The following is a 24,625-nucleotide window of genomic DNA, read 5'->3' as shown; positions in this document are numbered from 1 at the left end:
CAAAAGGTCGACATGAAAATGGTCGACGTAAAAAAGATAGAGAAATATTTTTTTAAATGTAACATGTTTTTGGACTATTTCATACTTTCTCTATCCATGTCGCAATAGAGTTGGTTATAAACCTTGTGGCGAGCGCAGCGAGCCACCGTGCCCGAAGCCTTTCTACAATTGGGGGTCCCAGATGACAAAACTATCCACACAAACTACAAAAATGCAAAAAACATGGTGTCTACCTTTTTCATGTCGGCCATTTTCATATCGACCATTTGACCCTGTTGACCTTTTGACCTGTCAACCTGTTTCATGTTGACCTTTTGACCCTGTCGACCTTTTGACCCTGTCAACCTAATGTCTGTCTAACATATGGTGTCTATCTATTGACTGTCTAACTCAGAGGTTCTCAAACTCGGTCCTCTGGAGCCCACACAGTGCATGTTTTGCAGGTAACCCAGCAGGTGCACAGGTGTATTAATTACTCACTGACACATTTTAAAAGGTCCACAGGTGGAGCTAATTATTTCACTTGTGATTCTGTGAGGAGACCTGCAAAACATGCACTGTGTGGGGTCCCGAGGACCGAGTTTGAGAACCTCTGGTCTAACTAAACACTATCGATCTTTCATACCGGAACCTAGGCAACCTAGGCTCCTGCCTATGGCCCAATGGTCACTGAGGAGCCGCGGATGCTCCAATCTTTTTATGTCTTTTTGACAAACAGAGGGGGGAAAGTTGGCCCACACTAGTATCTTAGATAGAACCTCCTGGCATTGTAATCTGTCTCTGAGAATAGTGATACGGCACATACTATACATTTATTATTTATATATATATATATATATATATATAGTAGATATACAAGTGATACTGCACATAATATACATTTACTCAAGGGCTACAGTATATCGACTTATTTATTTTATGCAAACAGAATTCATTGAAAATTAAGAACAATGGCCTTGGGATAAGGGATATTGGGCGACAAAGAAAAAGAGTAACCGGTCTTTAGGTCGACAGTAAAAAGGTTGACCACTGTTGGTCGACATGTATTAGGTCAACATTGCCAAAAGGTTGGCTGGTCAACATGAGTTTTTCACAACCTTTTTTATTTTTCATACTTTTCACAACCTTTAACTTTTTCATAACTTTACACGCACATGGATTATGATTGGGAACGGTAACCTGCCAGAAGCATGTGAGGGGATGTGGTACACAAAGGCTGTGTACACACGGCGCGATGCGCCGTACAGCCCGGCATTGACTATTCGACGGGGCCGGAGCCCGGCCCCGCCAATATAGTCAATGTTGGGCTGCCTGCATAGTCTATTTTTCCTTGCGATGCTGATCCTGCGGGACCATGCATCGGCATTGCAAGGACTATACACACGGTGCGATATGCACTATATTTTCTTATGATTTTGACTATATAGTCAAAATCGAAAGAAATATTGCACCGTGTGTGTTGGCAGAGTGTTCTCGGCTATCTGGTGCAGTGACGTCAGTCCACACACTTAGTGACTTAAACAGTAATGAAGGTTTATTTAGTGTACACAGGTGACTCACATGTAACACTGATAGCGGTAATCAGGAGCCCATATATCACACAAGGTAACAGGATTAGGTAGTGGTACTTATCAGGAGATGTCTGTGGTGGTGAAGCATGGAGGACTGCACAGCCATGCAGTCTGACTCCGACTGTAGAGAAGATGATGCATGCACTGGAACACTGTGAGTCTCTGTAGCTGAGATCTGCTCCCAGTCTCAGCTCTGCACACTTGTACATAAGGACTCTGTCTCTGTCTGTGTGTGTGTGTCACACTCTCCTCACTCTGAGATGGAGGAAAAGGAACTTACATCATATAATTCTGCCTCTGAGTGACTCCTGGCAATAGAGGTCTAACACTAGGGAATGCACCCATAGACTGGTACACAGAAGGACCATGGGGGTCACTAGCTAGTTTTAGCAGCCGTGCAAACGCTATGCCACCGCCCACTGGGGAGTGTATTTTAGCTTAGCAGAAGTGCGAATGCTTGTGCAGCCGAGCTCTGCAAAAACAGTTTGTGCAGTTTCAGAGTAGCTCTGAACCTACTCTGAACCTACTCAGCGCTTGCGATCACTTCAGCCTATTCGTGTCCGGATTTGACGTCATACACCCGCCCAGCGAACACCCAGCCATGCCTGCGTTTTTTCAGGCACGCCTGCGTTTTTGCAAACACTCCCTAAAAACGGTCAGTTGACACCCAGTAACGCCCCCTTCCTGTCAATCTTCTTGCGGCCGACAGTGTGAAGGAAAACGTCGCTAGAACCAGAGTACAAACACAAAGGGCTTTGTACCTGTACGTCGCGCTTGCGCATTTTGGGGGGCATACGCAGAAATGCCATTTTTTCACCCGATCGCTGCGCAGCGAAAATCGGCAGCGAGCAATCAACTCGGAATGACCCCCCATATCCTAACACTCCCCCTTGCTCAAGATTGTCTCCGGTCACAACTTTAAAGAACATGACATTTTATCAAACAAATCAATAAAGTCACTCCTGTAACCGAAAACATAACGTGAAGCAAAAACAGTAAGAATAAATCAACATTAACCATATTCTAGTCTACATTCCATCAGGAATGTAAGTAGCAAGTTTGATGATAGTCCTTTTAGCAACATGTCGGCAATATTTTCTTCACTTGCAACATATTCCACATTGACGGACTTGTTTTCCACCAACTCACAAATGAAATGATGTCTTTTAGCAATGTGCTTAGACCATCCATGATGCTTTGTGCTACAAGAAAGATCAATTGCTACCTTGTTATCACACTTTGTGTTGATGATCTCACTGTGGTAAAGAAGACCTAATTCGCATAAAGTCTCTCTTATCCAAAACGCTTCTTTTAAAGTTTCTGTGAGCACCATGGGCTCTGTTGTAGAAAAAGCAACTGTGGGTTGTTTCCTACTTACCCAGCTTACGGCTGCGCCTGCTAGTGCAAACAGGTATCCAGCATAAGAATGTCTATCATCCTCATCTGATTCCCAGTCGGCGTCATAGTATACTATTAAGTTGGTATCTGATGATCTTGTAAAATTCATCTTTAGTGAACTTGTACCTTTGAGGTACCTTAGTGTTCTCTTTACTGCAATCTAGTGTTGTCTCCCAGGATTATTTGCGAACTGGCTTGCCCGACTCACTGCATATGTGATGTCAGGTCGTCTCCCAATGCTTGCATACATCAAACTACCAATAGCATTTTGATAAGGGATTTATTGCATTTCCTCTTTCTCCCTTTTGCTGTTTGGTGACATGGCCTTGACCATCTTTGTACTTTCATCAGTGGGAGTACTTATTGATTTTGCATCTGTCATTCCGTACTTGGAAATTATTGCCTCAATGTATGTTTGTGGTCAATTGTGACAGTTCCCTCTTACAGGTTTTGTACAATTTTCATACCTAATAGATAATGTGCAGGGCCTAGATCAGAGGTCCTCAAACTCGGTCCTCGGGGGCCCACACAGTGCATGTTTTGCAGGTCTCCTCACAGAATCGCAAGTGAAATAATTAGCTCCACCTGTGGACCTTTTAAAATGTGTCAGTGAGTAATTAATACACCTGTGCACCTGCTGGGTTACCTGTAAAACATGCACTGTGTGGGCCCCCGAGGACCGAGTTTGAGGACCTCTGGCATAGATCTTTCAACTTGAATCTCTGTTTAAGCTGGTGCTTGACATCAGTGATGTGATCTTCTTGACCTGCAAAAAGTAAATCATCCACATAGACAGCTATGATAAACAACTTTTCTTTGATTGTTTTGTGGTATAGGCAGTGATCAGTCTCTGACCTAACAAAGTTCATTTATACTGTAGAAACGCTGCATGCAACTTTACATACCAGCAACGACCACTTTGCTTGAGGCCGTATAGCGACTTCTTTAAGAGACAAACTTTCCCAGTTTGGAATATGTCCATATCATAATGTTCAGGTGGTTCCATATAAAATTCCACAATCACTTCTCCATTAAGGAATTCGGAATCAAAGTCTAGTTGATATAACAGTAGATCATGTAGTGTAGCCACAGCAATCACTAACCTTAAGGTGCTATACCTTGCGACTGGTGAGTAGATCTCTCCGTAATCGATTCCATACTTCTGGGTATAGTCCTTTGAAAAAGCTGCCTGGAGCAGTGAAACGCGTTAGGCCAAGACCTGTGTGGACATCTGCTGACCAGCACCATCACTACGACATCATCTACAGTCAGGACCCTGTACTATATCTTCTCCGTGAACCAGGACCCCTTTAGGCATTGCCTTTGCCTATTACATCCATAGGGGAGCCCATCTAATGGAACACGGAGTTCCAAATGAACTGTGAACCAGGACCCCAACAATTGTCGCCGTTGCCATACGGACTTTGCACTCTATGGGAGCCTCTTTAAACGGAACACAGACGTGGTAACAACATCCACTTGGATGAACTATTATTCATTTGGTCCATTTGCATGACTGTATTCATATTGGTCTCAAATACGTTGATGTGTGCCATATATACCAGCTGGTGTCAGTATTAACCAAATTTAAGTCCACCGGAAGTCATTATTGTGACATATTATAATACAGTTTGTAAGCTTAACTGTTTATAATTTAAATTTTTCTTTTAAAAACAATTTAATATTAAATATCCATCTTTTAGAACATATTGTGTCAATTAGCGCTGTATATCTATTTCCCTTCTGGGTATATCCCTTGGCAACAAGGCGGGCTTTGTAACGAGCTACTATCCCGTCTGCATTAAACTTCTTGCAGAAAACCCACTTGTTTTTAATCGTTTTACGGTCGCTTGGTCTATCAACCATTGTCCATGTACTGTTATCATTTAGTGCTGACAGTTCAGTATCAATTGCTGACATCCACTCTGTCCAATCACTGCTTGACTTTGCTTCCTGTATGTTTTGAGGTTCACAGTAAGCTATGTTTGCATACTCCTCACTGTATTTCTTGGCTGGAATACCTTTGTTGCTCCTTGTGGAACTTCTGTTCTCTTGACTTGTTGTCTGCTTTGACATTCTCAGATTCAGACACGCTTTCTGCTGCCTGTACATTTAGTAATACATTTTGTTGTGCTCCACTGCTCCAGTTAATGGTGCTGTCTCGTAGAATACCACATCTCTGGATTTAAGAAGACGTTTACCTGTAACATCCCAAAGTCTGTATCCTTTGCTTTCGTCGCAGTATCCGAGCATTATACACTCTATGGATTTTGGATCTAGCTTTCTCCTTTTCTCCTTTGGTATATGTGCAAAAGCTTTGCTCCCAAAGACTCGAAGATGACTGATACTTGGCTTTTTCCAGGACCACACCTCCAGTGGCATTTTACCTTTGACAGCCACTGTAGGTGCACGGTTCTTTAGGTATACTGCAGTAGATACTGCTTCTGCCCAAAATTTCTTTTCTAGGCCAGGATCACTTAACACAGTCCTTGCTCTCGCAACAATTGTGCGGTTTGCCTGCTCACTCACGCCATTGTGTTCCGGTGTGTAAGCAATTGTTAGCTGATGCTTTATGCCATATTTCCTAAGAAAAGTGGGTAAGACTTTATTATCATACTCTCAACTGTTGTCTGATCTCAGGATCTTTAGTTTCAGACCTGTCTGATTCTCCACCAGGTTTTTGTACTCCACAATTTTGTTGACAGCTTCACTCTTCTCCTTAAGAAAGTACATGTGCGTCATCAATGAGAGTCATAAAATACCTGTAGCCACTGATTGATTCTTCCTCCCTTGGACCACAAACGTCTGTGTGCACTAGAGCTAACGGTGTCTCTGCTCTACTAACTGACTGTGGAAATGGGTTGCGAGTTTGCTTGCCTTTTATGCAACTCTCATACATGGGTCTTTTAGCATTGCTCACAGTGATCCCTGTTACCATTCCATCTAGCAGTTTCTGGACGTCATATCCCAGGTGACCCAAGCGTTTTTGCCACAGCTCCATTGACTGTTTCTCCTCAGTAGCCATCATTGCAGCACACTCCTAAGTGTCCAGGACATATAGTTGGTTGCACCGAGTTGCTGATGCAATAACAGTCCCTCTTTTATTATGCACCATACATTTGCCCTTCTGAAATTGGACTTTGTAGCCTTTTTTCCTTAGGACGCTGATTGCAATGAGATTACTTCCTAAATCAGGCACGTACAACACATCTTGGATATATGTAACAACTGTCTCACCTCCAATTCTTTAACGTACTGTGATTGTCCCAGTTTGTAATGCAGAAAGGGCCTTATTTCCAATCCCTGTAACTGTAGTGGGAACACATGGTGTTAAAGAATTGAAGCAATGCTTATTGCAACTGAAATGTCTAGTGGCCCCCGAGTCCATGTACCAGCAATCCTTCCTGTGACTGTCTGCTACATTCAGTGCTGACTCGTTTGGTTTGTCATGCTGCTTCTGTGCACCACTGGAATTTCTCATCTTGCAATCTGAAGCTTTATGTCCTATCTTGTGACATACAAAACACTTGAATTTGTGCTTTCTGGTCTTTGTGGCCTTTGTGATCAAGACAGAACCCTCAGCTATGGTCTCGACAGGAATACGTTCTTAGAACTGCAGCAACTTGGCTCTTACAATCTCCATTGTCAGTTTAGTGTCGTTTGACTCTATTGCAACCACCAAAAAATCATATTCTGGTGTCAGATTCTATAACATAGCCATTGCGACTTCTTCCTCGTCCACCTGTGCCCCCACAGATGCCAACTGCTCAGCTATCGACAATAACTTATCAATATAATTGTTCATGTCCTTGCAGGCACTCAGTTTCGTTCTATATAACATGCGTCTTAAACTTATCCTTCTCATTAGACCTTTATCTTCATATGCATTTTGCAGGGCTGTCCACATGTCCTTAGCTGACACTTTCCCACTGACTATTGAATAGACATGCTGCTCCACAGTTAACCTATCGTCCCGATAGCTCTGTCTACGTCATCTGGGCTTGGACTTGCTCCCGGGTCTATAGTAACCTTCCCCAACTTTTCCCGTTTAATCTACATCTCCATGGCAAACTTCCATGTAGCATAGTTCTCTGAACCTTTCAGCTTAGCAAAGTTCATGCTGTGTCCTGTATTATACATCCTTGCTGCACTTGTATAAAATGTCACTTTAAACTGTGTCACTGTGATTATTCAACAGCACTCAGGGGGTTAATTTTCATGCACACGCTGGTCTGGGAGTGGGACTGGGCCCATAACCTGTTGGCAGAGTGTTCTGGGCTATCTGGTGTAGTGACGTCAGTCCACACACTTTGTGACTTAAACAGTAATGCAAGTTTATTTAGTAAACACAGGTGACTCAGATATAACACTGATAGCGGTAATCAGGAGCCCATATATCACACAAGGCAACATCATTAGGTAGTGATACTTATCAGGAGATGTCTGTGGTGGTAAATCATGGAGGACTGCACAGCCGTGCAGTCTGACTCCCACTGTAGAGAAGATGATGCATGCACTGGAACACTGTGAGTCTCTGTAGCTGAGATCTGCTCCCAGTCTCAGCTCTGAACACTCTATGAGATGGAGGAACAGGAACTTACATCATATAACTCCGCCTCCGAGTGACTCCTGTCACTAGAGGTCTAACACTAGGGGATGCACCCATAGACTGGTACACAGAGGGAGACAGGTACAGATCGTACCATATCCTAACAATGTGTACACACCTTAACTGTGGGTCCATGGGCTAAAAGTTAAAACTTGACACCCCAAAAACATAAAAAACTCATGTCGACCATTTCATGTTGACCCTTTGCTTGTATCGACCCCTTTTGCATTTCGACCTTTTGGGGTCGGCCTAGAGACTATCGACCTAATGAATTATGCCCAAGATAAAGTGTCACATAAGGCGATTTATAATCTGGTCTTGGTTCTATTTTGTCAATTGCATTTGTAAGGTACAGTTAGTAGATCAGCCCGCAGGCATTTATAATATCAGCTGTTCATTTGTAAAGCTTTCTGTTATGCTGTCCCCCACGATTTGCTGCCTGACACGACTGCCTAAGTTTACCACATAATAGTTAGACCCATGAATAACTTTTCAGTTTAGAGCATAATTAAAAAAACATTGGCCCTCATTCCGAGTTGTTCGCTCGGTATTTTTCATCGCATCGCAGTGAAAATCCGCTTAGTACGCATGCGCAATGTTCGCACTGCGACTGCGCCAAGTAACTTTACTATGAAGAAAGTATTTTTACTCACGGCTTTTTCTTCGCTCCGGCGATCGTAATGTGATTGACAGGAAATGGGTGTTACTGGGCGGAAACACGGCGTTTCAGGGGCGTGTGGCTGAAAACGCTACCGTTTCCGGAAAAAACGCAGGAGTGGCCGGGGAAACGGTGGGAGTGCCTGGGCGAACGCTGGGTGTGTTTGTGACGTCAACCAGGAACGACAAGCACTGAACTGATCGCACAGGCAGAGTAAGTCTGGAGCTACTCTGAAACTGCTAAGTAGTTAGTAATCGCAATATTGCGAATACATCGGTCGCAATTTTAAGAAGCTAAGATTCACTCCCAGTAGGCGGCGGCTTAGCGTGTGTAACTCTGCTAAATTCGCCTTGCGACCGATCAACTCGGAATGAGGGCCATGGCTCAGCAATCTTAATAAACAAGAAAATAAATATTTTGTACCAAAAATACCTTTATAATTGGAAAATAGAATATTTATATATATTAAAGACTTTTTAATAGCAATAACAATTTTAATAACTCGATGGCTTTTAGAGGGTATTTAATTAGCTGCGATAGTGCTGTGGCCATGGAAGTCACTGTTTTTTCGGTATTTTTTAATCACCCCAATTCAGTTATCTAGCATGAAAACCCCATGTTTTTAATGCAAAAAAACATAGGTCCCGCTATTAGACCTATGAACTTTTGCGCCACTTATCACAGAAAAAAAGGCACTCATCAGAGATTTGGATTCACCTGCCTGAGACAGGCGAACCAAACCTCTGATAAGTGCCAGGTATCGGGGCTAATTGTTAATTGGGGTAAATTACCGCAGCTAATTGAATACCGGCCCAGTAATTTCCCCAGATCTGTGTAAGTGCTTATAGTACTTTGACCTTTTGTCTCCTGTACAGGTGAGCTAAGCAATGATCCGATAACATTTAATACAAATCTGATGGGCTATCCTGACCGTCCGGGATGGCTGCGCTATATTCAGCGAACTCCTTACAGTGATGGAGTACTCTATGGATCTCCGACTTTCGAGAGTGTGGGAAAGCCCACCATTATTGAGGTATGGTATATTATTATGTCAACTTTTTATATCAATATCTTCATATCACTATGGGGTCTATTCATGATGTAGTGAAAAGTGTGGAGAAGTGAGCCATTGGAGAAGTTGCCCATGGCAACCAATCAGCACCTACGTATAATTTTATAGAATGCACTTTATAAGTGTTACCTCAACACTGATTGGTTGCCATGGGCAACTTCTCCACTGGCTCACTTCTCCACTCTTTTCACTGCTTCATGAATAGACCAATACTGCAAATATATTTTATTTCAAGCCAGGGCTGGACTGCCCATCTGGCACTTCTGGCAAATGCCAGAAGGGCCTATGGCTGGTGATCCGGTCACACAGAGAGCTGGGAAGGCCGCGCGCATCGCAGCCTGCGGCTCTCTGGTCTGGCTGCCCCCCACTCCCTGCCGCGAGTCCACGCCCCCCTGACTTGCGGCACGCCCCCTTGGGTAGTATCCGCGCACCCTCTTTCAGAGCGCGCTCGGCCCTTTTATGTGCGCACATGCCAGGGCCAGTTTTGTAGCCCCAGTACGTCCCTGTTTCAAGCTGTGCATAAACAGTTACATACTGTAGACACAACATCTTAATAAAATATAAGGAGGTCTAACAGACAGGGGCTGTGTACGGGTGTTTTACTATAAATATACTTTAAGTGTCACATAAGATTTGTAGACGAAACAGACAATGGGGTCATCACTTTACCATTTATGTATGAAGTTGATAAACTGCCTAAAGCATTTATCTTGCCTTGAAAGAAGCGAACAGCTGTGTCCTTGCCTGGTACCCCGTATAACCTTTTCATTGTCATAAAACACAGATTTAACAAAGCCCAGAGTATTGAAAGGTGATTCTGCCGTCAGTGTACTTCATAGTTTCCATGAAATATCTGAAACTTTTATTAAAAAGACTATTTTGGAGAAACGGTCATTCTTATGGTGTGTAGATTTTTTCTTACGATTTTGACTATATAGTCAAAATCGTAAGAAAAGTTAGTGCAGATCGTAAGGTGAAAGTCACCTTACGATCCCAATTCGATGCCGATGCGCGGTCCCGCGCGGTCGGCATCGCAAGAATAGATAGACTGTGCAGGCAAGTCAATTTTGACTATCTGTATAGAAGAGATAGTCAAAATTGCCACTTAGCCAAAATCTCACATTGTCAGTATCGCAAGCACATAATGGCCCTCATTCCGAGTTATTCGCTCGCTAGCCGCTTTTCGCAGCAGTGCACGCGCTAAGCCGCCGCCCTCTGGAAGTGAATCTTAGCTTAGCAGAATTGCGAACGAAGTATTCGCAATATAGCAAAAAGATTTTTCTTTGCAGTTTCTGAGTAGCTCGAGACTTAAGGTGCATACACACGGAGAGATTTTGACTATGAGAGATTTTGACTGAGAGATTTCCCTTGAACTGGCAGTAGGAGATTTTGACTAACTTTACCAGAGATTTTGACTAACTTTACCAGCGATTTTGGCTATGAGCGATTTTGGCTAACTCATTCAAGCAAGGGGATGCTTTTTCTTTTCCAGCGACATAGCCAAAATTGACTTGCCTGCTCAGTCTATTTTTAGCAGCGATAGCGACCTTGCGGGGACGCGCATCGCTATCGCTGGCTGTGTACACATGGAGAGATATGCACTAACTTTCTGAGCGATTTTGACTATATAGTCAAAACCGCTCAGTTATATCGCTCCGTGTGTATGCACCTTTACTCTTCCAGTGCGATCAGTTCAGTGCTTGTCGTTCCTAGTTTGACGTCACAAACACACCCAGCGTTCGCCCAGCCACTCCCCCGTTTCTCCAGCCACTCCCGCGTTTTCCCCAGAAACGGCAGCGTTTTTTCACACACTCCCATTTCTCTAACGTCCTAGTGGATGCTGGGGACTCCGTAAGGACCATGGGGAATAGACGGGCTCCGCAGGAGACATGGGCACTTTAAGAAAGAATTTAGATTCTGGTGTGCTCTGGCTCCTCCCTCTATGTCCCTCCTCCAGACCTCAGTTTGAGACTGTGCCCGGACGAGCTGGGTGCTGTTCAGTGAGCTCTCCTGAGCTTGCTGTGAGAAAGTATTTTGTTAGGTTTTTTATTTTCAGGAAGCTCTGCTGGCAACAGACTCCCTGCATCGTGGGACAGAGGGGAGAGAAGCAGCCCTACTCTCTGAAGCTAGGTCCTGCTTCTTAGGACACCATTAGCTCCAGAGGGATCGTACACAGGATCTCACCCTCGTCGTCCGATCCCAGAGCCGCGCCGCCGTCCCCCTCGCAGAGCCAGAAGACAGAAGCCGGGTGAGTATGAAAAGCAAGAAGACTTTGAAATCGGCGGCAGAAGACTCCGTTCTTCACTGAGGTAACGCACAGCACTGCAGCTGTGCGCCATTGCTCCCACACACCTCACATACTCCGGACACTGTAAGGGTGCAGGGCGCAGGGGGGGACGCCCTGGGCAGCATATGGACCTCGTTTGGCAAAAGTACACATATATACAGTTGGGCACTGTATATATGTATGAGCCCCCGCCAAGAAAATGTATATTTAAGCGGGACAGAAGCCCGCCGTCGAGGGGGCGGGGCTTCTTCCTCAGCACTCACCTGCGCCATTTTTTCTCCACAGCTCCGCTGAGAGGAAGCTCCCCAGGCTCTCCCCTGCAGATACACGGTAGAAGAGGGTAAAAAGAGAGGGGGGGCACATAATTAGGCGCAAAAATGTATATAAACAGCAGCTACTGGGTTAACATTAAGTTACTGTGTTATTCCTGGGTTTATAGCGCTGGGGTGTGTGCTGGCATACTCTCTCTCTCTGTCTCTCCAAAGGGCATTGTGGGGGAATTGTCTTAAGATGAGCATTCCCTGAGTGTGTGGTGTGTCGGTACGTGTGTGTCGACATGTCTGAGGTAAAAGGCTCCCCTAAGGAGGAGATGGAGCAAATGTATGTGTGAGTGGTGTCTCCGTCGACACCTGTTTGGATATGTGAAATTAAGTGCTAAGGTAAATTTATTGCACAAAAGATTAGAGAACAGACAGGGAATCTACCCATGTCTGTCCCTATGTCGCAGAGACCTTCAGAGTCTCTCAAGGCTCACTATCCAAAATAATAGACACTCATATCGACACGGAGTCTGACTCCAGTGTCGACTACGATAATGCAAAGTTACAGCCAAAATGGCAGGAAAGTATTCAATATATGATTATTGTAATAAAAAATGTTTTGCATATCATTGATGACTCATCTGTCCCTGACACAAGGGTACACATGTTTAAGGGGAAGAAAGCTGAGGTAAATTTCCCTCCTCTCATGAAGAAAAAGAGCAGGAATCTCCAGACAAGAGACTGCAGTTCCCCACAAAGAATTCTCAGGGAGTATCCTTTCCCTACTAGGGCCAGGTAACGATGGGAATCTTCCCCTAGGGTGTCACGTTTGCCCAAAAGGTAGCGCTGACTTAACAGCTATCCTCAGGGATCCTGCAGATAGCATGCAGTAAAGGTACTTTGAAGTCCATTTACACTACTCAGACCGGCGATTGTGTCGGCATGGGTTTATAGCGCTGTAGCAGCGTGGACAGATACCTTATCAGCAGAGATTGAGACCCTAGTATGTATATATATATATGTATATATATATAGATATATATATATATATAAAAGATGCTGTCTTAGATATATATATATAAAACATGCCCAAAGAGACATTAGTCTACTGGGTTCTAGAGTCGACGCTATGTCGATTTCTGCTTGACGTGTCCTGTGGAACATGCAATGGACAGGTGATGCCGACTTAAGAGGCATATGGAGGTTTACCTTACAAGGCTGAGGATTGTGTGGAGAAGGGATCTCGGGGCTGGTCTCCACAGCTATAGCTGGTAATTCTGATCTTTTGCCTTATATTCCAGCACAGCCTAGGAAAGCACAACATTATAAAATGCAGTCCTTTCGATCACAAAGAAACAAGAAAGTCCGAGGTGCATCCTTTCTTGCCAGAGGCAGGGGCAGAGGAAAGAAGCTGCACAACACAGCTAGTACCCAGGAACAGAAGTCCTCTCCGGACTCTACAAAATCCAACGCATGTCGCTGGGGCTCCACAGGCGGAGCTAGGCCCGGTGGGGGCACGTCTTCGAAATTTCAGCCACAAGTGGGTTCACTCCCTGTTGGATCCCTGGGCAATAGATATTGTGTCTCAGGGATACAAGTTGGACTTCGAGGAGATGCCCCCTCACCGACGGCCCTGCCGGCTTCCCCCCACGAGAGGGAAATAGTGTTAACTGCAATTCACAAATTGTATCTTCAACAGGTGGTGGTCAAGGTTCCCCTCCTTCAACAAGGAGGGGGTTATTATTCGACCATGTTGTAGTCCCGAAACCGGACGATTCGGTCAGACCCATATTGAATTTAAAATCCCTGAACATATACCTGAAAAGGTTCAAGTTCAAGATGGAATCGCTGAGAGCGGTCGTCGCAAGCCTGGAAGGGGGGGATTTTATGGTGTCTCTGGACATAAAGGATGCATACCTTCATGTCCCCATTTATCCACCTCATCAGGCGTACCTCAGATTTGTGGTACAGGATTGTCATTACCAATTTCAGACGTTGCCGTTTGGTCTCTCCACGGCACCGAGAATATTTACCAAGGTAATGGCGGAAATGATGGTACTCCTGCGGAAGCAAGGGGTCGCAATTATCCCATACTTGGACGATCTCCTCATAAAAGCGGGATCAAGAGAGCAGTTGCTGATCAGCGTAGCACTTTCTCTTGAAGTGTAACGGCAACACGGCTGGATTCTAAATATTCCAAAGTCGCAGTTGGTTCCTACGGCTCGTCTGCCTTTCCTAGGCATGATTCTAGACACAGACCAGAAAAGGGTTTATCTCCCGATAGAGAGAGCTCAGGAGCTCATGACACTGGTCAGGAACCTATTAAAACCAAAACAGGTGTCAGTGCATCACTGCACTCGAGTCCTGGGAAGGATGGTGGCATCATACGAGGCCATTCCCTTCGGCAGGTTCCATGCGAGGACCTTTCAATGGGACTTACTGGACAAGTGGTCCGGATCACATCTTCAGATGCATCGGTTAATCACCCTATCCCCCAGGGCCAGGGTGTCTCTCCTGTGGTGGCTGCAGAGTGCTCACCTTCTCGAGGGCCGCAGATTCGGCATTCAGGACTGGGTCCTGGTGACCACGGATGCAAGCCTCCGAGGTTGGGGAGCAGTCACACAGGGAAGAAATTTCCAAGGTCTGTGGTCAAGTCAGGAGACTTGCCTTCACATCAACATCCTGGAACTAAGGGCCGTATACAACGCCCTACGTCAAGCGGAGACCCTGCTTCGCGACCAACCGGTTCTGATTCAGTCAGACACCATCACCGCAGTGACTCATGTAAATCGACAAGGCGGCACAAGGAGCAGGGTAGCGATGGCGGAAGCCACCAGAATTCTTCGCTGGGCGGAAAATTACATAAGCGCACTGTCAGCAGTGTTCATCCCGGGAGTGGACAACTGGGAAGCAGACTTCCTCAGCAGATCATTGTTCCAGATTGGCCACGAAGGACTTGGTATCCAGATCTGCAAGAAATGCTCACAGAGGACCCGTGGCCTCTTCCTCTAAGACAGGACTTGTTGCAACAGGGGCCCTGTCTGTTCCAAGACTTACCGCGGCTGCGTTTGACGGCATGGCGGTTGAACGCCGGATCCTAGCGGAGAAAGGCATTCCGGATGAGGTAATTCCTACGCTGATAAAGGCTAGGAAGGACGTGACAGCTCAACATTATCACCGTATATGGTGAAAATATGTTGCTTGGTGTGAGGCCAGGAATGCCCCTACGGAGGAATTCCAGCTGGGCCGTTTCCTTCACTTCCTACAGTCAGGAGTGAATTTGGGCCTAAAATTGGGTTCCATTAAGGTCCAGATTTCGGCCCTATCCATTTTCTTTCAAAAGGAGTTGACTTCTCTACCTGAAGTTCAGACGTTTGTAAAGGGAGTGCTGCATATTCAGCCCCCTTTTGTGCCTCCAGTGGCACCTTGGGATCTTAACGTGGTGTTGAGTTTCCTGAAATCCCACTGGTTTGAACCACTCAAAACGGTGGAGTTCAAATATCTCACGTGGAAGGTGGTCATGCCATTAGCCTTGGCTTCGGCTAGGCGGGTGTCAGAGTTGGCGGCTTTGTCACACAAAAGCCCCGATCTGGTTTTCCATGCGGATAGAGCAGAATTGCGGACCCGTCCACAATTTCTGCCGAAAGTGGTTTCATCCTTTCATATAAACCAACCTATTGTGGTGCCTGTGGCTACTACTGACTTGGAGGATTCCGAGTTGCTCGATGTAGTCAGTGCTTTGAAGGTTTATGTAGCCAGAACGGCTAGGGTCAGGAAAACAGAGTCTTTGTTTATCCTGTATGCTTCCAACAAGCTTGGTGCTCCTGCTTCAAAGCAGACTATTGCTCGCTGGATCTGTAAACGATTCAGCAGGCTCATTCTGCGGCTGGATTGCCGCTGCCAAAATCAGTTATGGCCCATTCCACTAGGAAGGTGGGCTCTTCTTGGGCGGCTGCCCGAGGGGTCTCGGCATTACAGCTGTGCCGAGCGGCTACTTGGTCAGGTTCAAACACTTTTGCAAAGTTCTATAAGTTTGATACCCTGGCTGAGGAGGACCTTGTGCTTGCTCAATCGGTGCTGCAGAGTCATCCGCACTCTCCCGCCCGTTTGGGAGCTTTGGTATAATCCCCATGGTCCTTACGGAGTCCCCAGCATCCACTAGGACGTTAGAGAAAATAAGATTTTACTTACCAGTAAATCTATTTCTCGTAGTCCGTAGTGGATGCTGGGCGCCCGTCCCAAGTGCGGACTTCTTCTGCAATGCTTGTATATAGTTATTGCTTAAATAAGGGTTATGTTATGGTTGCATCAGGGTTGACCTGTTGCTCTGTTGTTGTTCATACTGTTGACTGGGTATGTTTATCTCAAGTTATACGGTGTGATTGGTGTGGCTGGTATGAATCTTGCCCTGGATTACCAAAATCCTTTCCTTGTACTGTCAGCTCTTCCGGGCACAGTTTCTCTAACTGAGGTCTGGAGGAGGGACATAGAGGGAGGAGCCAGAGCACACCAGAATCTAAATTCTTTCTTAAAGTGCCCATGTCTCCTGCAGAGCCCGTCTATTCCCCATGGTCCTTACGGAGTCCCCAGCATCCACTACGGACTACGAGAAATAGATTTACCGGTAAGTAAAATCTTATTAAAACGGCCAGTTTCCGCCCAGAAACACCCACTTCCTGTCAATCACACTACGAACAGCCGAACGAAGAAAAAACCTCGTAATGCCGTGAGTAAAATACCAAACTTCTTAGCAAATTTACTTGGCGCAGCCGCAGTACGAACATTGCGCATGCGTAGTTAGCGGAAAATCGCACTGATGCGAAGGAAAATAACGAGCGAACAACTCGTAATGAGGGCCAATGTGAGTGTGCTTGCGATACTGGCTATGGCCCTCATTCCGAGTTGTTCGCTCGCTAGCTGCTTTTAGCAGCATTGCAAACGCTAGGCCGCCGCCCTATGGGAGAGTATCTTAGCTTAGCAGAATAGCGAACTAAAGTGTAGCAGAATTGCTACTAAATATTTTCTTGCAGTCTCTGAGTAGCTCCAGACCTACTCCTAGATTGCTATCAGCTCGGTCCGTTTAGTTCCTGGTTTGACGTCACAAACACGTCCTGCGTTCGGCCATCCACTCCCCCGTTTCTCCAGACACTCCCGCGTTTTTCCCTGACACGCCTGCGTTTTTTAGAACACTCCCGGAAAACGCTCAGTTACCACCCAGAAACGCCCCTTTCCTGTCAATCACTCACTGATCAGCAGTGCGACTGAAAAGCGCCACAGGATCAACAGCAAAACTACTAAGTTTTTAGTTAAATAACTAAGCGCATGCGCTCTGCGTACAATGCGCATTTAGCAACAAATCGCAGCATAGCGAAAATCGGCAACGAGCGAACAACTCGGAATGACCACCAATGTGCCGACCTGGCCCCTGTCGCATAGTGAGAATCGGGCATAGCCCGAATCTCACCGTGTGTATGTGCCATAAGGAGTGATCAGCTTAATATTTGTTTGTTTATTTATATGAAGAGTTCTATTACTCACAAAAAAAAGTACCTTGGCAGTAATTCCGTAGTGAAGAGGGAATAGGGTGGGTTTTCTGAGAACCCAAATGACTGCCTTTTTTAATTGAAATTGGCATACCAGCTGCATATCTGTTTTCTCACAAAGGGGGAGATGTATCAAACCTTGGGGAGAGATAAAGTACCAACCTATCGGTTTCTGTCTTCAAACACAGCCTGTAAAATTACAGTTACAATAAAAGCTGATTGGTTGGTACTTTGGGGAAGATGTATCAAAGCTTGGAGAGAGATAAAGTAGAGAGAGATAATGTACCAACCAATCAGCTCCTAAATGTCATTTTTCAAACTCAGGGGGATATTTACTAAAACATAATTATCTCATAAAAGCTGGAAAATTTGATATTTATGTTTTTTTGGAGATTGAGATAAATATTTCCTCTCCAGTGGCAGTTGCAGCGCAGTCCAAAATTCAAACAGGGGATCCGCACCAACTGTCAGTGAGGGGATGCGGTCAATTTACCTACAATCAAAATCCAGACGGTCAAAATATCAGCAATCATTGACCGATGGTCAAAATACTGACAAGGTCAAAATACCGACATGGTCAAAATACCGACATAAAAAATGTCAACAGGTCAAACAATCAACATGAGTTTTCATGATTTTTTAATTGAAACCGACTTGTTCATACTTTACCATCCCAGTGGACGTGGAGGGTGAATATAATAGTGTGCCCGAAGCATGCCAATGCAGCAAGCCACGTGAGGGGTCTCGGCACACTTATACGGTGTCCATGTCGACCTATGTCGACATACACACCAAAATGTAAAAAAAAAAACACTTGTGTCGACTTTTTGTCCTGTTGAAATTTAAACATTTCAACATTTGAAATGTCAGTATTTTGACCATATCGGTATACTGACCTTGTTGGTATTTTAACCATCAGTCAATTGTTGTTGGTATTTTTACCAGCAGGATTTTGATTGTAGGTAAATCATACTGATCCCCCTGTGGGTCCTGAATAGCAATGTCTGCCAGTGTTTGGGGTAGCAGTTTGTGTGGCTCCCCTATTTGAATTGTGTACTGCGCTGCAACTGCCACTGGTGAGGAGATATTTATCTCCATCCCCAGAGAACATAAATATCACATTTGCCAGCTTTTATGAGATAATTATGTTTAATTAAATATCTCCCACAGCCTGTAACATGGCAGTTAGCAGCTGATTGGTTGGTACTTTGGGCCTAATTCAAGGTTGATTGCAAAATAAAATTTTCCTGTAATAGGCAAAACCATGGGGGGTCATTCCGAGTTGATCGCAAGTAGTAACTTTTTGCTGCCTGTGCGATCAACTAGACGCCGCCTATGGGGGAGTGTATATCTGCATAGCAGGGCTGCGAACGCTTGTGCGGCCCTGCTATGCAAAAAAAGATTCCTGTAAAACAAAACCAGGGTAAGAGTTACTTACTCTGTGCGATCGATCCAGCGATGCAGGTCCCGGAATTGACGTCAGACATCCGCCCTTCAAACGCCTGGACACGCCTGCGTTGGACTCACCACTCCCCGAAAACGGTGAGTTGCCGCCCGGATTCGCCTTCCTCCTGTCAATCTTCTTGTGGTCGCCGCTGCCACCGCTTTCTTGGCTCGCGGCATCGCTGCCTGGCGACGGCCGTCACCGGGCAACGACGCGCCTGCGCAATACGGACGCCTCGCATGCGCAGTTCCGACCCAAACGCACGGCTGCGAAGAAGCGCAGCGTGCGATCGGGTCGGAATGACCCCCATATGTGCACTGCAGGGGCGGCAGATATAAGATGTGCAGAGAGAGTCAGATTTGGGTGGGGTGTGTTTGAACTGAAATCTAAATGCAGTGTAAAAATAAAGCAGCCAGTATTTACCCTGCACAGAAACAATACAACCCACATAAATCTAACTCTCTCTGCACATGTTATATCTGCCCCACCTGCAGTGCATATGGTGCTTCATTCAGATCTAATCACTGGGCTGCGTTTTTTGCTGTCCTGCGATCAGATAGTCGCCGCCTACAGGGAGAGTGTATTTTCGCTGTACAAGTGTGTGTTCCTATGTGTAGCAGAGCTGCTCAAAATCAGTGTGTTCAGTCTCTGCGCAGCCCAGGACTTACTCTTCCAGTGCGAGTGAATCCTGATGATCGGGGCCGGAGCTGACGTCAGACACCCTCCCTGAAAACGCTTGATCCCGCCTTCGTTTTTCTGGACACTCCTTGAAAACGGTCAGTTGCCACCCACAGACGGCCTCTTTCTGCCAATCACCTTGCGAACACCCGTGCAAATGGATCCTTCGCACCATCTCATCGTTGAACGCCGATACCCGTTGTAGCACCTGCCCTTGCGGCTCAGATGCATGCGCAGTTCGGATCTGGGGGGTCATTCCGAGTTGTTTGCTCGTTATTTTTTTCTCGCAACGGAGCGATTAGTCGCTAATGCGCATGCGCAATGTCCGCAGTGCGACTGCGCCAAGTAAATTTGCTATGCAGTTAGGTATTTTACTCACGGCATTACAAGGTTTTTTCTTCGTTCTGGTGATCGTAATGTGATTGACAGGAAGTGGGTGTTTCTGGGCGGAAACAGGCCGTTTTCTGGGAGTGTGCGAAAAAACGCTACTGTTTCTGGGAAAAACGCGGGAGTGGCTGGAGAAACGGAGGAGTGTCTGGGCGAACGCTGGGTGTGTTTGTGACGTCAAACCAGGAACGAAACTGACTGAACTGATCGCAGTGGCAGAGTAAGTGTGGAGCTACTCAGAAACTGCAAAGAGAAGTCTTTTCGCAATATTGCGAATCTTTCGTTCGCAATTTTGATAAGCTAAGATTCACTCCCAGTAGGCGTCGGCTTAGCGTGTGCAATGCTGCTAAAAGCAGCTTGCGAGCGAACAACTCGGAATGACCCCCCTGATCGGCTGCTGTGCGAAAACGCACAGCAGCCATCAGATCTGAATGACCCCCCCATGGTTTTGCCCATTAGAGGAAAATATTGTTTTGCAATCAACCTTGAATTAGGCCCTTTATCTTGGTACAATCAGATTCTAGCTATACTTAATTCTAGATTTGAAAGTGAGAATCTGATTGGTTGCTATAAGCAAAGCCTCCACTTCTCCTTTTTAGCAATCTGAGTAAATCTACCCCAGTAGTGTAGTTACTCACAGTTTCATAGTGATTTATCTAAATCTAAAAAGTTAAAATTATTTGAAGGTGGACAACTATTCCTATGAGCATCTAGTAAAGGTTATATCATTTCCTCTTGAAATGTTGTGAAGTTTATTTTTGCACAGTCTCTTTGGTAAAATATAATGCATAAAACAGGTAAACTATGTCTTACATCCCAAAATAACATATAATTATTTTTCTCTTTGCCAAACCAAGTCTATGGGGGTGATTCCGAGCTGATCGTAGAGGTACTAAATAGCACATCCACCATCAGATTCTCAGCCATACGGGGGAACGCTCAGCACAGGGATAGTCTGCCCCGCATGTCAGGCCCTGCCCCCCCTCGCACGGGTGCGAAAGCATAGCACGGCGGCAATGCTTTTGCCCCCGCCTAGTAGCTCCCTGCCTGCGCAGCCTAGCTGCGCTGCCAGGCGGCTACCCGCCGCATTCCGGGTAACAGCGGCTGCATGTGACATCACGCAGCCGCCGTGGTCCACCCCCGCAATGGTCCAGACACGCCTGCGTTTTCCAGACCGTGCCCCACCAATGGTGTTCTAATGCCGCTGGCACGCCCCTTCTCGCCACGCAACCGCCTCTGCCTGTCAATCAGGCAGAGGCGATCACAGCCCTGAGATGCTTTTGCATCTCAGTGGTTCTAACGGGGTGCGCATGCGTAGTGCACCCGTTGCGCAGGCATACTCCAATTAGGGCTTCAGGCTGCGATCGCCATTGTACCAGCCATCGGGTCTGAATCAGGCCCTATGTTTGATATTGTCTCAACATATAGGGGTCATTCCGAGTTGATCGCTAGCTGCCGTTGTTCACTGCGTAGAGATCAGTGAAAAAATCGGCTTATCTGCGCATGCGTATGTGCCGCAATGCGCACGTGCGTCGTACGGGTACAAAGTCCATTGTGGTTTTGCACTGGTTCTAGCGACGATTCCAATCGCACAGTCGGCCGCAAGGTGATTGACAGAAAGAGGGCGTTTCTGGGTGTCAACTCACCGTTTTCAGGGAGTGCTTAGAAAAACGCAGGCGTGTAGGGGAAAACGCAGGCATGGCTGGGCGGGTGTGTGATGTCAAAAGCCATCTCTCCGTCGTTAGAATCAACGCACAGGATAAGTACCGTATATACTCGAGTATAAGTCGACCCGAATATAAGCCGAGGCACCTAATTTTACCACAAAAACCTGGGAAAACTCATTGACTCGATTATAAGCCTAGGGTGGGAAATGCAGCTCTAGCCGTACACAGACCTCATACTGCCAGATATGCCCTCATACTGCCAGATATGCCCTCATACTGCCAGATATACCCCTACAGTGCCAGATATGCCCTCATGCTGCCAGATATGCCCTCATACTGCCAGATATGCCCTCATAGTGCCAGATATGCCCCACAGTGCCAGATATGCCCCACAGTGCCAGATGTGCCAGATATGCCCCACAGTACCAGATGTGCCAGATATGCCCCACAGTGCCAGATATGCCCCACAGTGACAGATGTGCCAGATATGCCCCACAGTGCCAGATATGCCCCACAGTGACAGATGTGCCCCACAGTCCCAGATATGCCCCACAGTGCCAGATGTGCCAGATATGCCCCACAGTGCCAGATGTGCCCCACAGTGCCAGATATGCCCCACAGTGCCAGATGTGCCAAATATGCCCCACAGTGCCAGATGTGCCAGTTATGCCCCACAGTGCTAGATACTTACCCTCCGTCGCTCCCACGCTGTCTTCTGAAGGAGGGACACGGAGAGCGCAGCGCGCGGCTCTCCTGTGTCCCTCCTGCTTCTCCGGCGGCAGCGGCGTGTGTTAAAGGAAGTGCCGGTTCGTGCACTTCCTTTAACACACACACGCCGCTGCCGCCGGAGATGCAGGAGGGACACAGGAAAGCCGCGCGCTGTGCCCTCCGTGTCCCTCCTAACGCTGACTCGAGTATCAGCCGAGGTGGCTTTTTCAGCACAAAAAAAAGTGCTGAAAAAGTCGGCTTATACTCGAGTATATACGGTAACTACAGGGCTGGTCTTGTTTTGCACAAAAAGGTTTTGCTGGCGCTCTGCTGCACAGGCGTTCGCACTTCTGCAAAACGAAAATACACTCCCAGTGGGCAGCAACAATGCGTTTGCACGGCTGCTAAAAACTGCTAGCGAGCGATCAACTCGGACTGACCCCCATAGTCTTAATATATGGTTGGTACCTCAGTGTTTCCAGGGTGGTCTTCAGTATGCCGGCTGTCGGGATCCCGGCGCACAGTATACCGGCGCCGGGATCCCGACAGCCGGCATACCAACACTTATTCTCCCTCGTGGGGGTCCACGACCCCCCTGGAGGGTGCCCGCAGCATGGCGAGCGCAGCGAGCCCGCAAGGGGCTCATTTGCGCCCGTCACACTGTCGGTATGCCGGTGGTCGGCCTCCCGGCGCCGGTATGCTGGTCGCCGGGAGCCCGACCACCGGCATACCATACTACACCCGTGTTTCCATGAATGACTATTATAGATGTAAATGCTGAAAGACCGATGCTAAATTCTTAGACATAATTGAATTAACAAGGGAAAATATGTAATGTGATTGGGCACTGAGTAAGTACAAATTTATTTCAAACATTTTAGAAGGTTTTATGTTAAATGCCGTGCATTAAACTAGTTTTGTATTTAAGAGAATCCATTGCTTATGAACAGGTGGGCAGCCATTTTGTGGAATGAAAATGCAGCATACTGGTTTACCAGGAAGTAGTCACTAAAACCTGAGGAAATTAATTGCAGCAAAATGACTGCCTCCACTATGGGGTCAATTCAATTAGACGTGAGGGGGACGATTTGCTGTTGTAGCAGCGAAGAGGCTCCACCAACAGCCGCGGTCTGATCTCACCGAGGACCTGTGTTTTTTTGTACGCTGTCTTTTGTGGCTGAGAACAAAACTTCAACGAGTCCGGCAGTTCCATAAGTGCCTCATATAGCAGCACTGACTCTCGGACACAAGTCATTTACTTGTATGTGTGAGTACGGTTTATCACTTCAATTGAAACTAGCAGCAAGACATCAATTTGCCTAGTACCTAGGAATAAACATCATAAGTATGGGTTAAGTCCACTTTGGGATCTATTTATCAAGCACTGATAACCCCTTTCTTTCACTTCTTTAACAGGGAAAGGAGTTATCACTGCTCTCCCTATGTAACTAGAGCAATACCACACAGAAATGACTGACTTCTCCTGCGGTCCCTATATTTTTCCACTTCCGCAGAGTCTGCTTTGGGGACTGTGATGTACGGTATATTCAAATTATCAAACGGCGTAACATTAAGCTTTTCATTGCTAGGTAACGCCATTGTGATATGGCTGTACCTATACCCGGCAATGGGGAGGCGGGGTCAAATCTAGGGAGTGCGTCCACCGGCCGCAAATGCTCAGACAGCTGGAATTCCTCAAAGCCTCATAGGCTGCCAGTGAGAGAAACCACTGCTTACAAGTCTCATTGTTAATCGTGACAGTGGGATTTTGAAAGTAAATCTAGCCCTACCCAAGCCCTAACCTCAATTGCAGCTTAACCCTAATACTAAAATACTGTTGTTGTTTTTTTACATTCTGAATGTCGATGTGATGACTGCATATACAGCTCAGACAGCCTTACTGTACTCAGCCTAGGCTTGCCTGCCCCTTCCCAAGTCCTCCTCATGTCATAGGGAATTACAAGCACGGTGACCGGATCTGCATATGTAGCATGCTAAAATGTTTTATTGGATGGATGTGAGCTACAAAGTTCCGTATTTCACGCAAATATAACATGTTTACATCCAATTCTACACGAGTCCCAATGTGTGGCTGCAGTGCTGGAACATTAGACACGGCTGTGTTTACATTTTATATGGGTACGGGATACCGGCACTCGGAATCCCGACACCTGATGGGTAAGTATGCTAACCCTCTGCCCACCCCTACACCTAACCCTCCCTTCCCACAGCCTAACTTTAACCCTCTCTTCTTTCCGCCTAACCCTATCTTTCCTACCCGCCGCCTAACCCTAACCCTTTTCTTGTGCAGCCTAACCCTAACCTTTTCTTGCGCAGCCTAAC

General features: G+C 46.4%; 1 protein-coding gene across 5 annotated transcripts in view; it reads left to right on the top strand.

Annotated features, from left to right (window-relative positions):
* The window catches only part of SGCE (sarcoglycan epsilon), a 176,399-nt gene that overhangs the window by 64,501 nt on the left and 87,273 nt on the right, over positions 1-24,625 (top strand). For all 5 annotated transcript variants that reach the window (XM_063921401.1, XM_063921404.1, XM_063921400.1 and 2 more), the window contains one exon: positions 9,112-9,269. In XM_063921401.1, the coding sequence (XP_063777471.1) occupies positions 9,112-9,269 (158 nt within the window). The remainder of the gene's footprint in view (positions 1-9,111; positions 9,270-24,625) is intronic.

This window comes from Pseudophryne corroboree, chromosome 5 (genome assembly GCF_028390025.1).
Source record: "Pseudophryne corroboree isolate aPseCor3 chromosome 5, aPseCor3.hap2, whole genome shotgun sequence".
Taxonomy (NCBI): domain Eukaryota; kingdom Metazoa; phylum Chordata; class Amphibia; order Anura; family Myobatrachidae; genus Pseudophryne; species Pseudophryne corroboree.
Note: the sequence above shows the minus strand (reverse complement) of the source record. Positions and strands in the feature narration are given on the sequence as shown.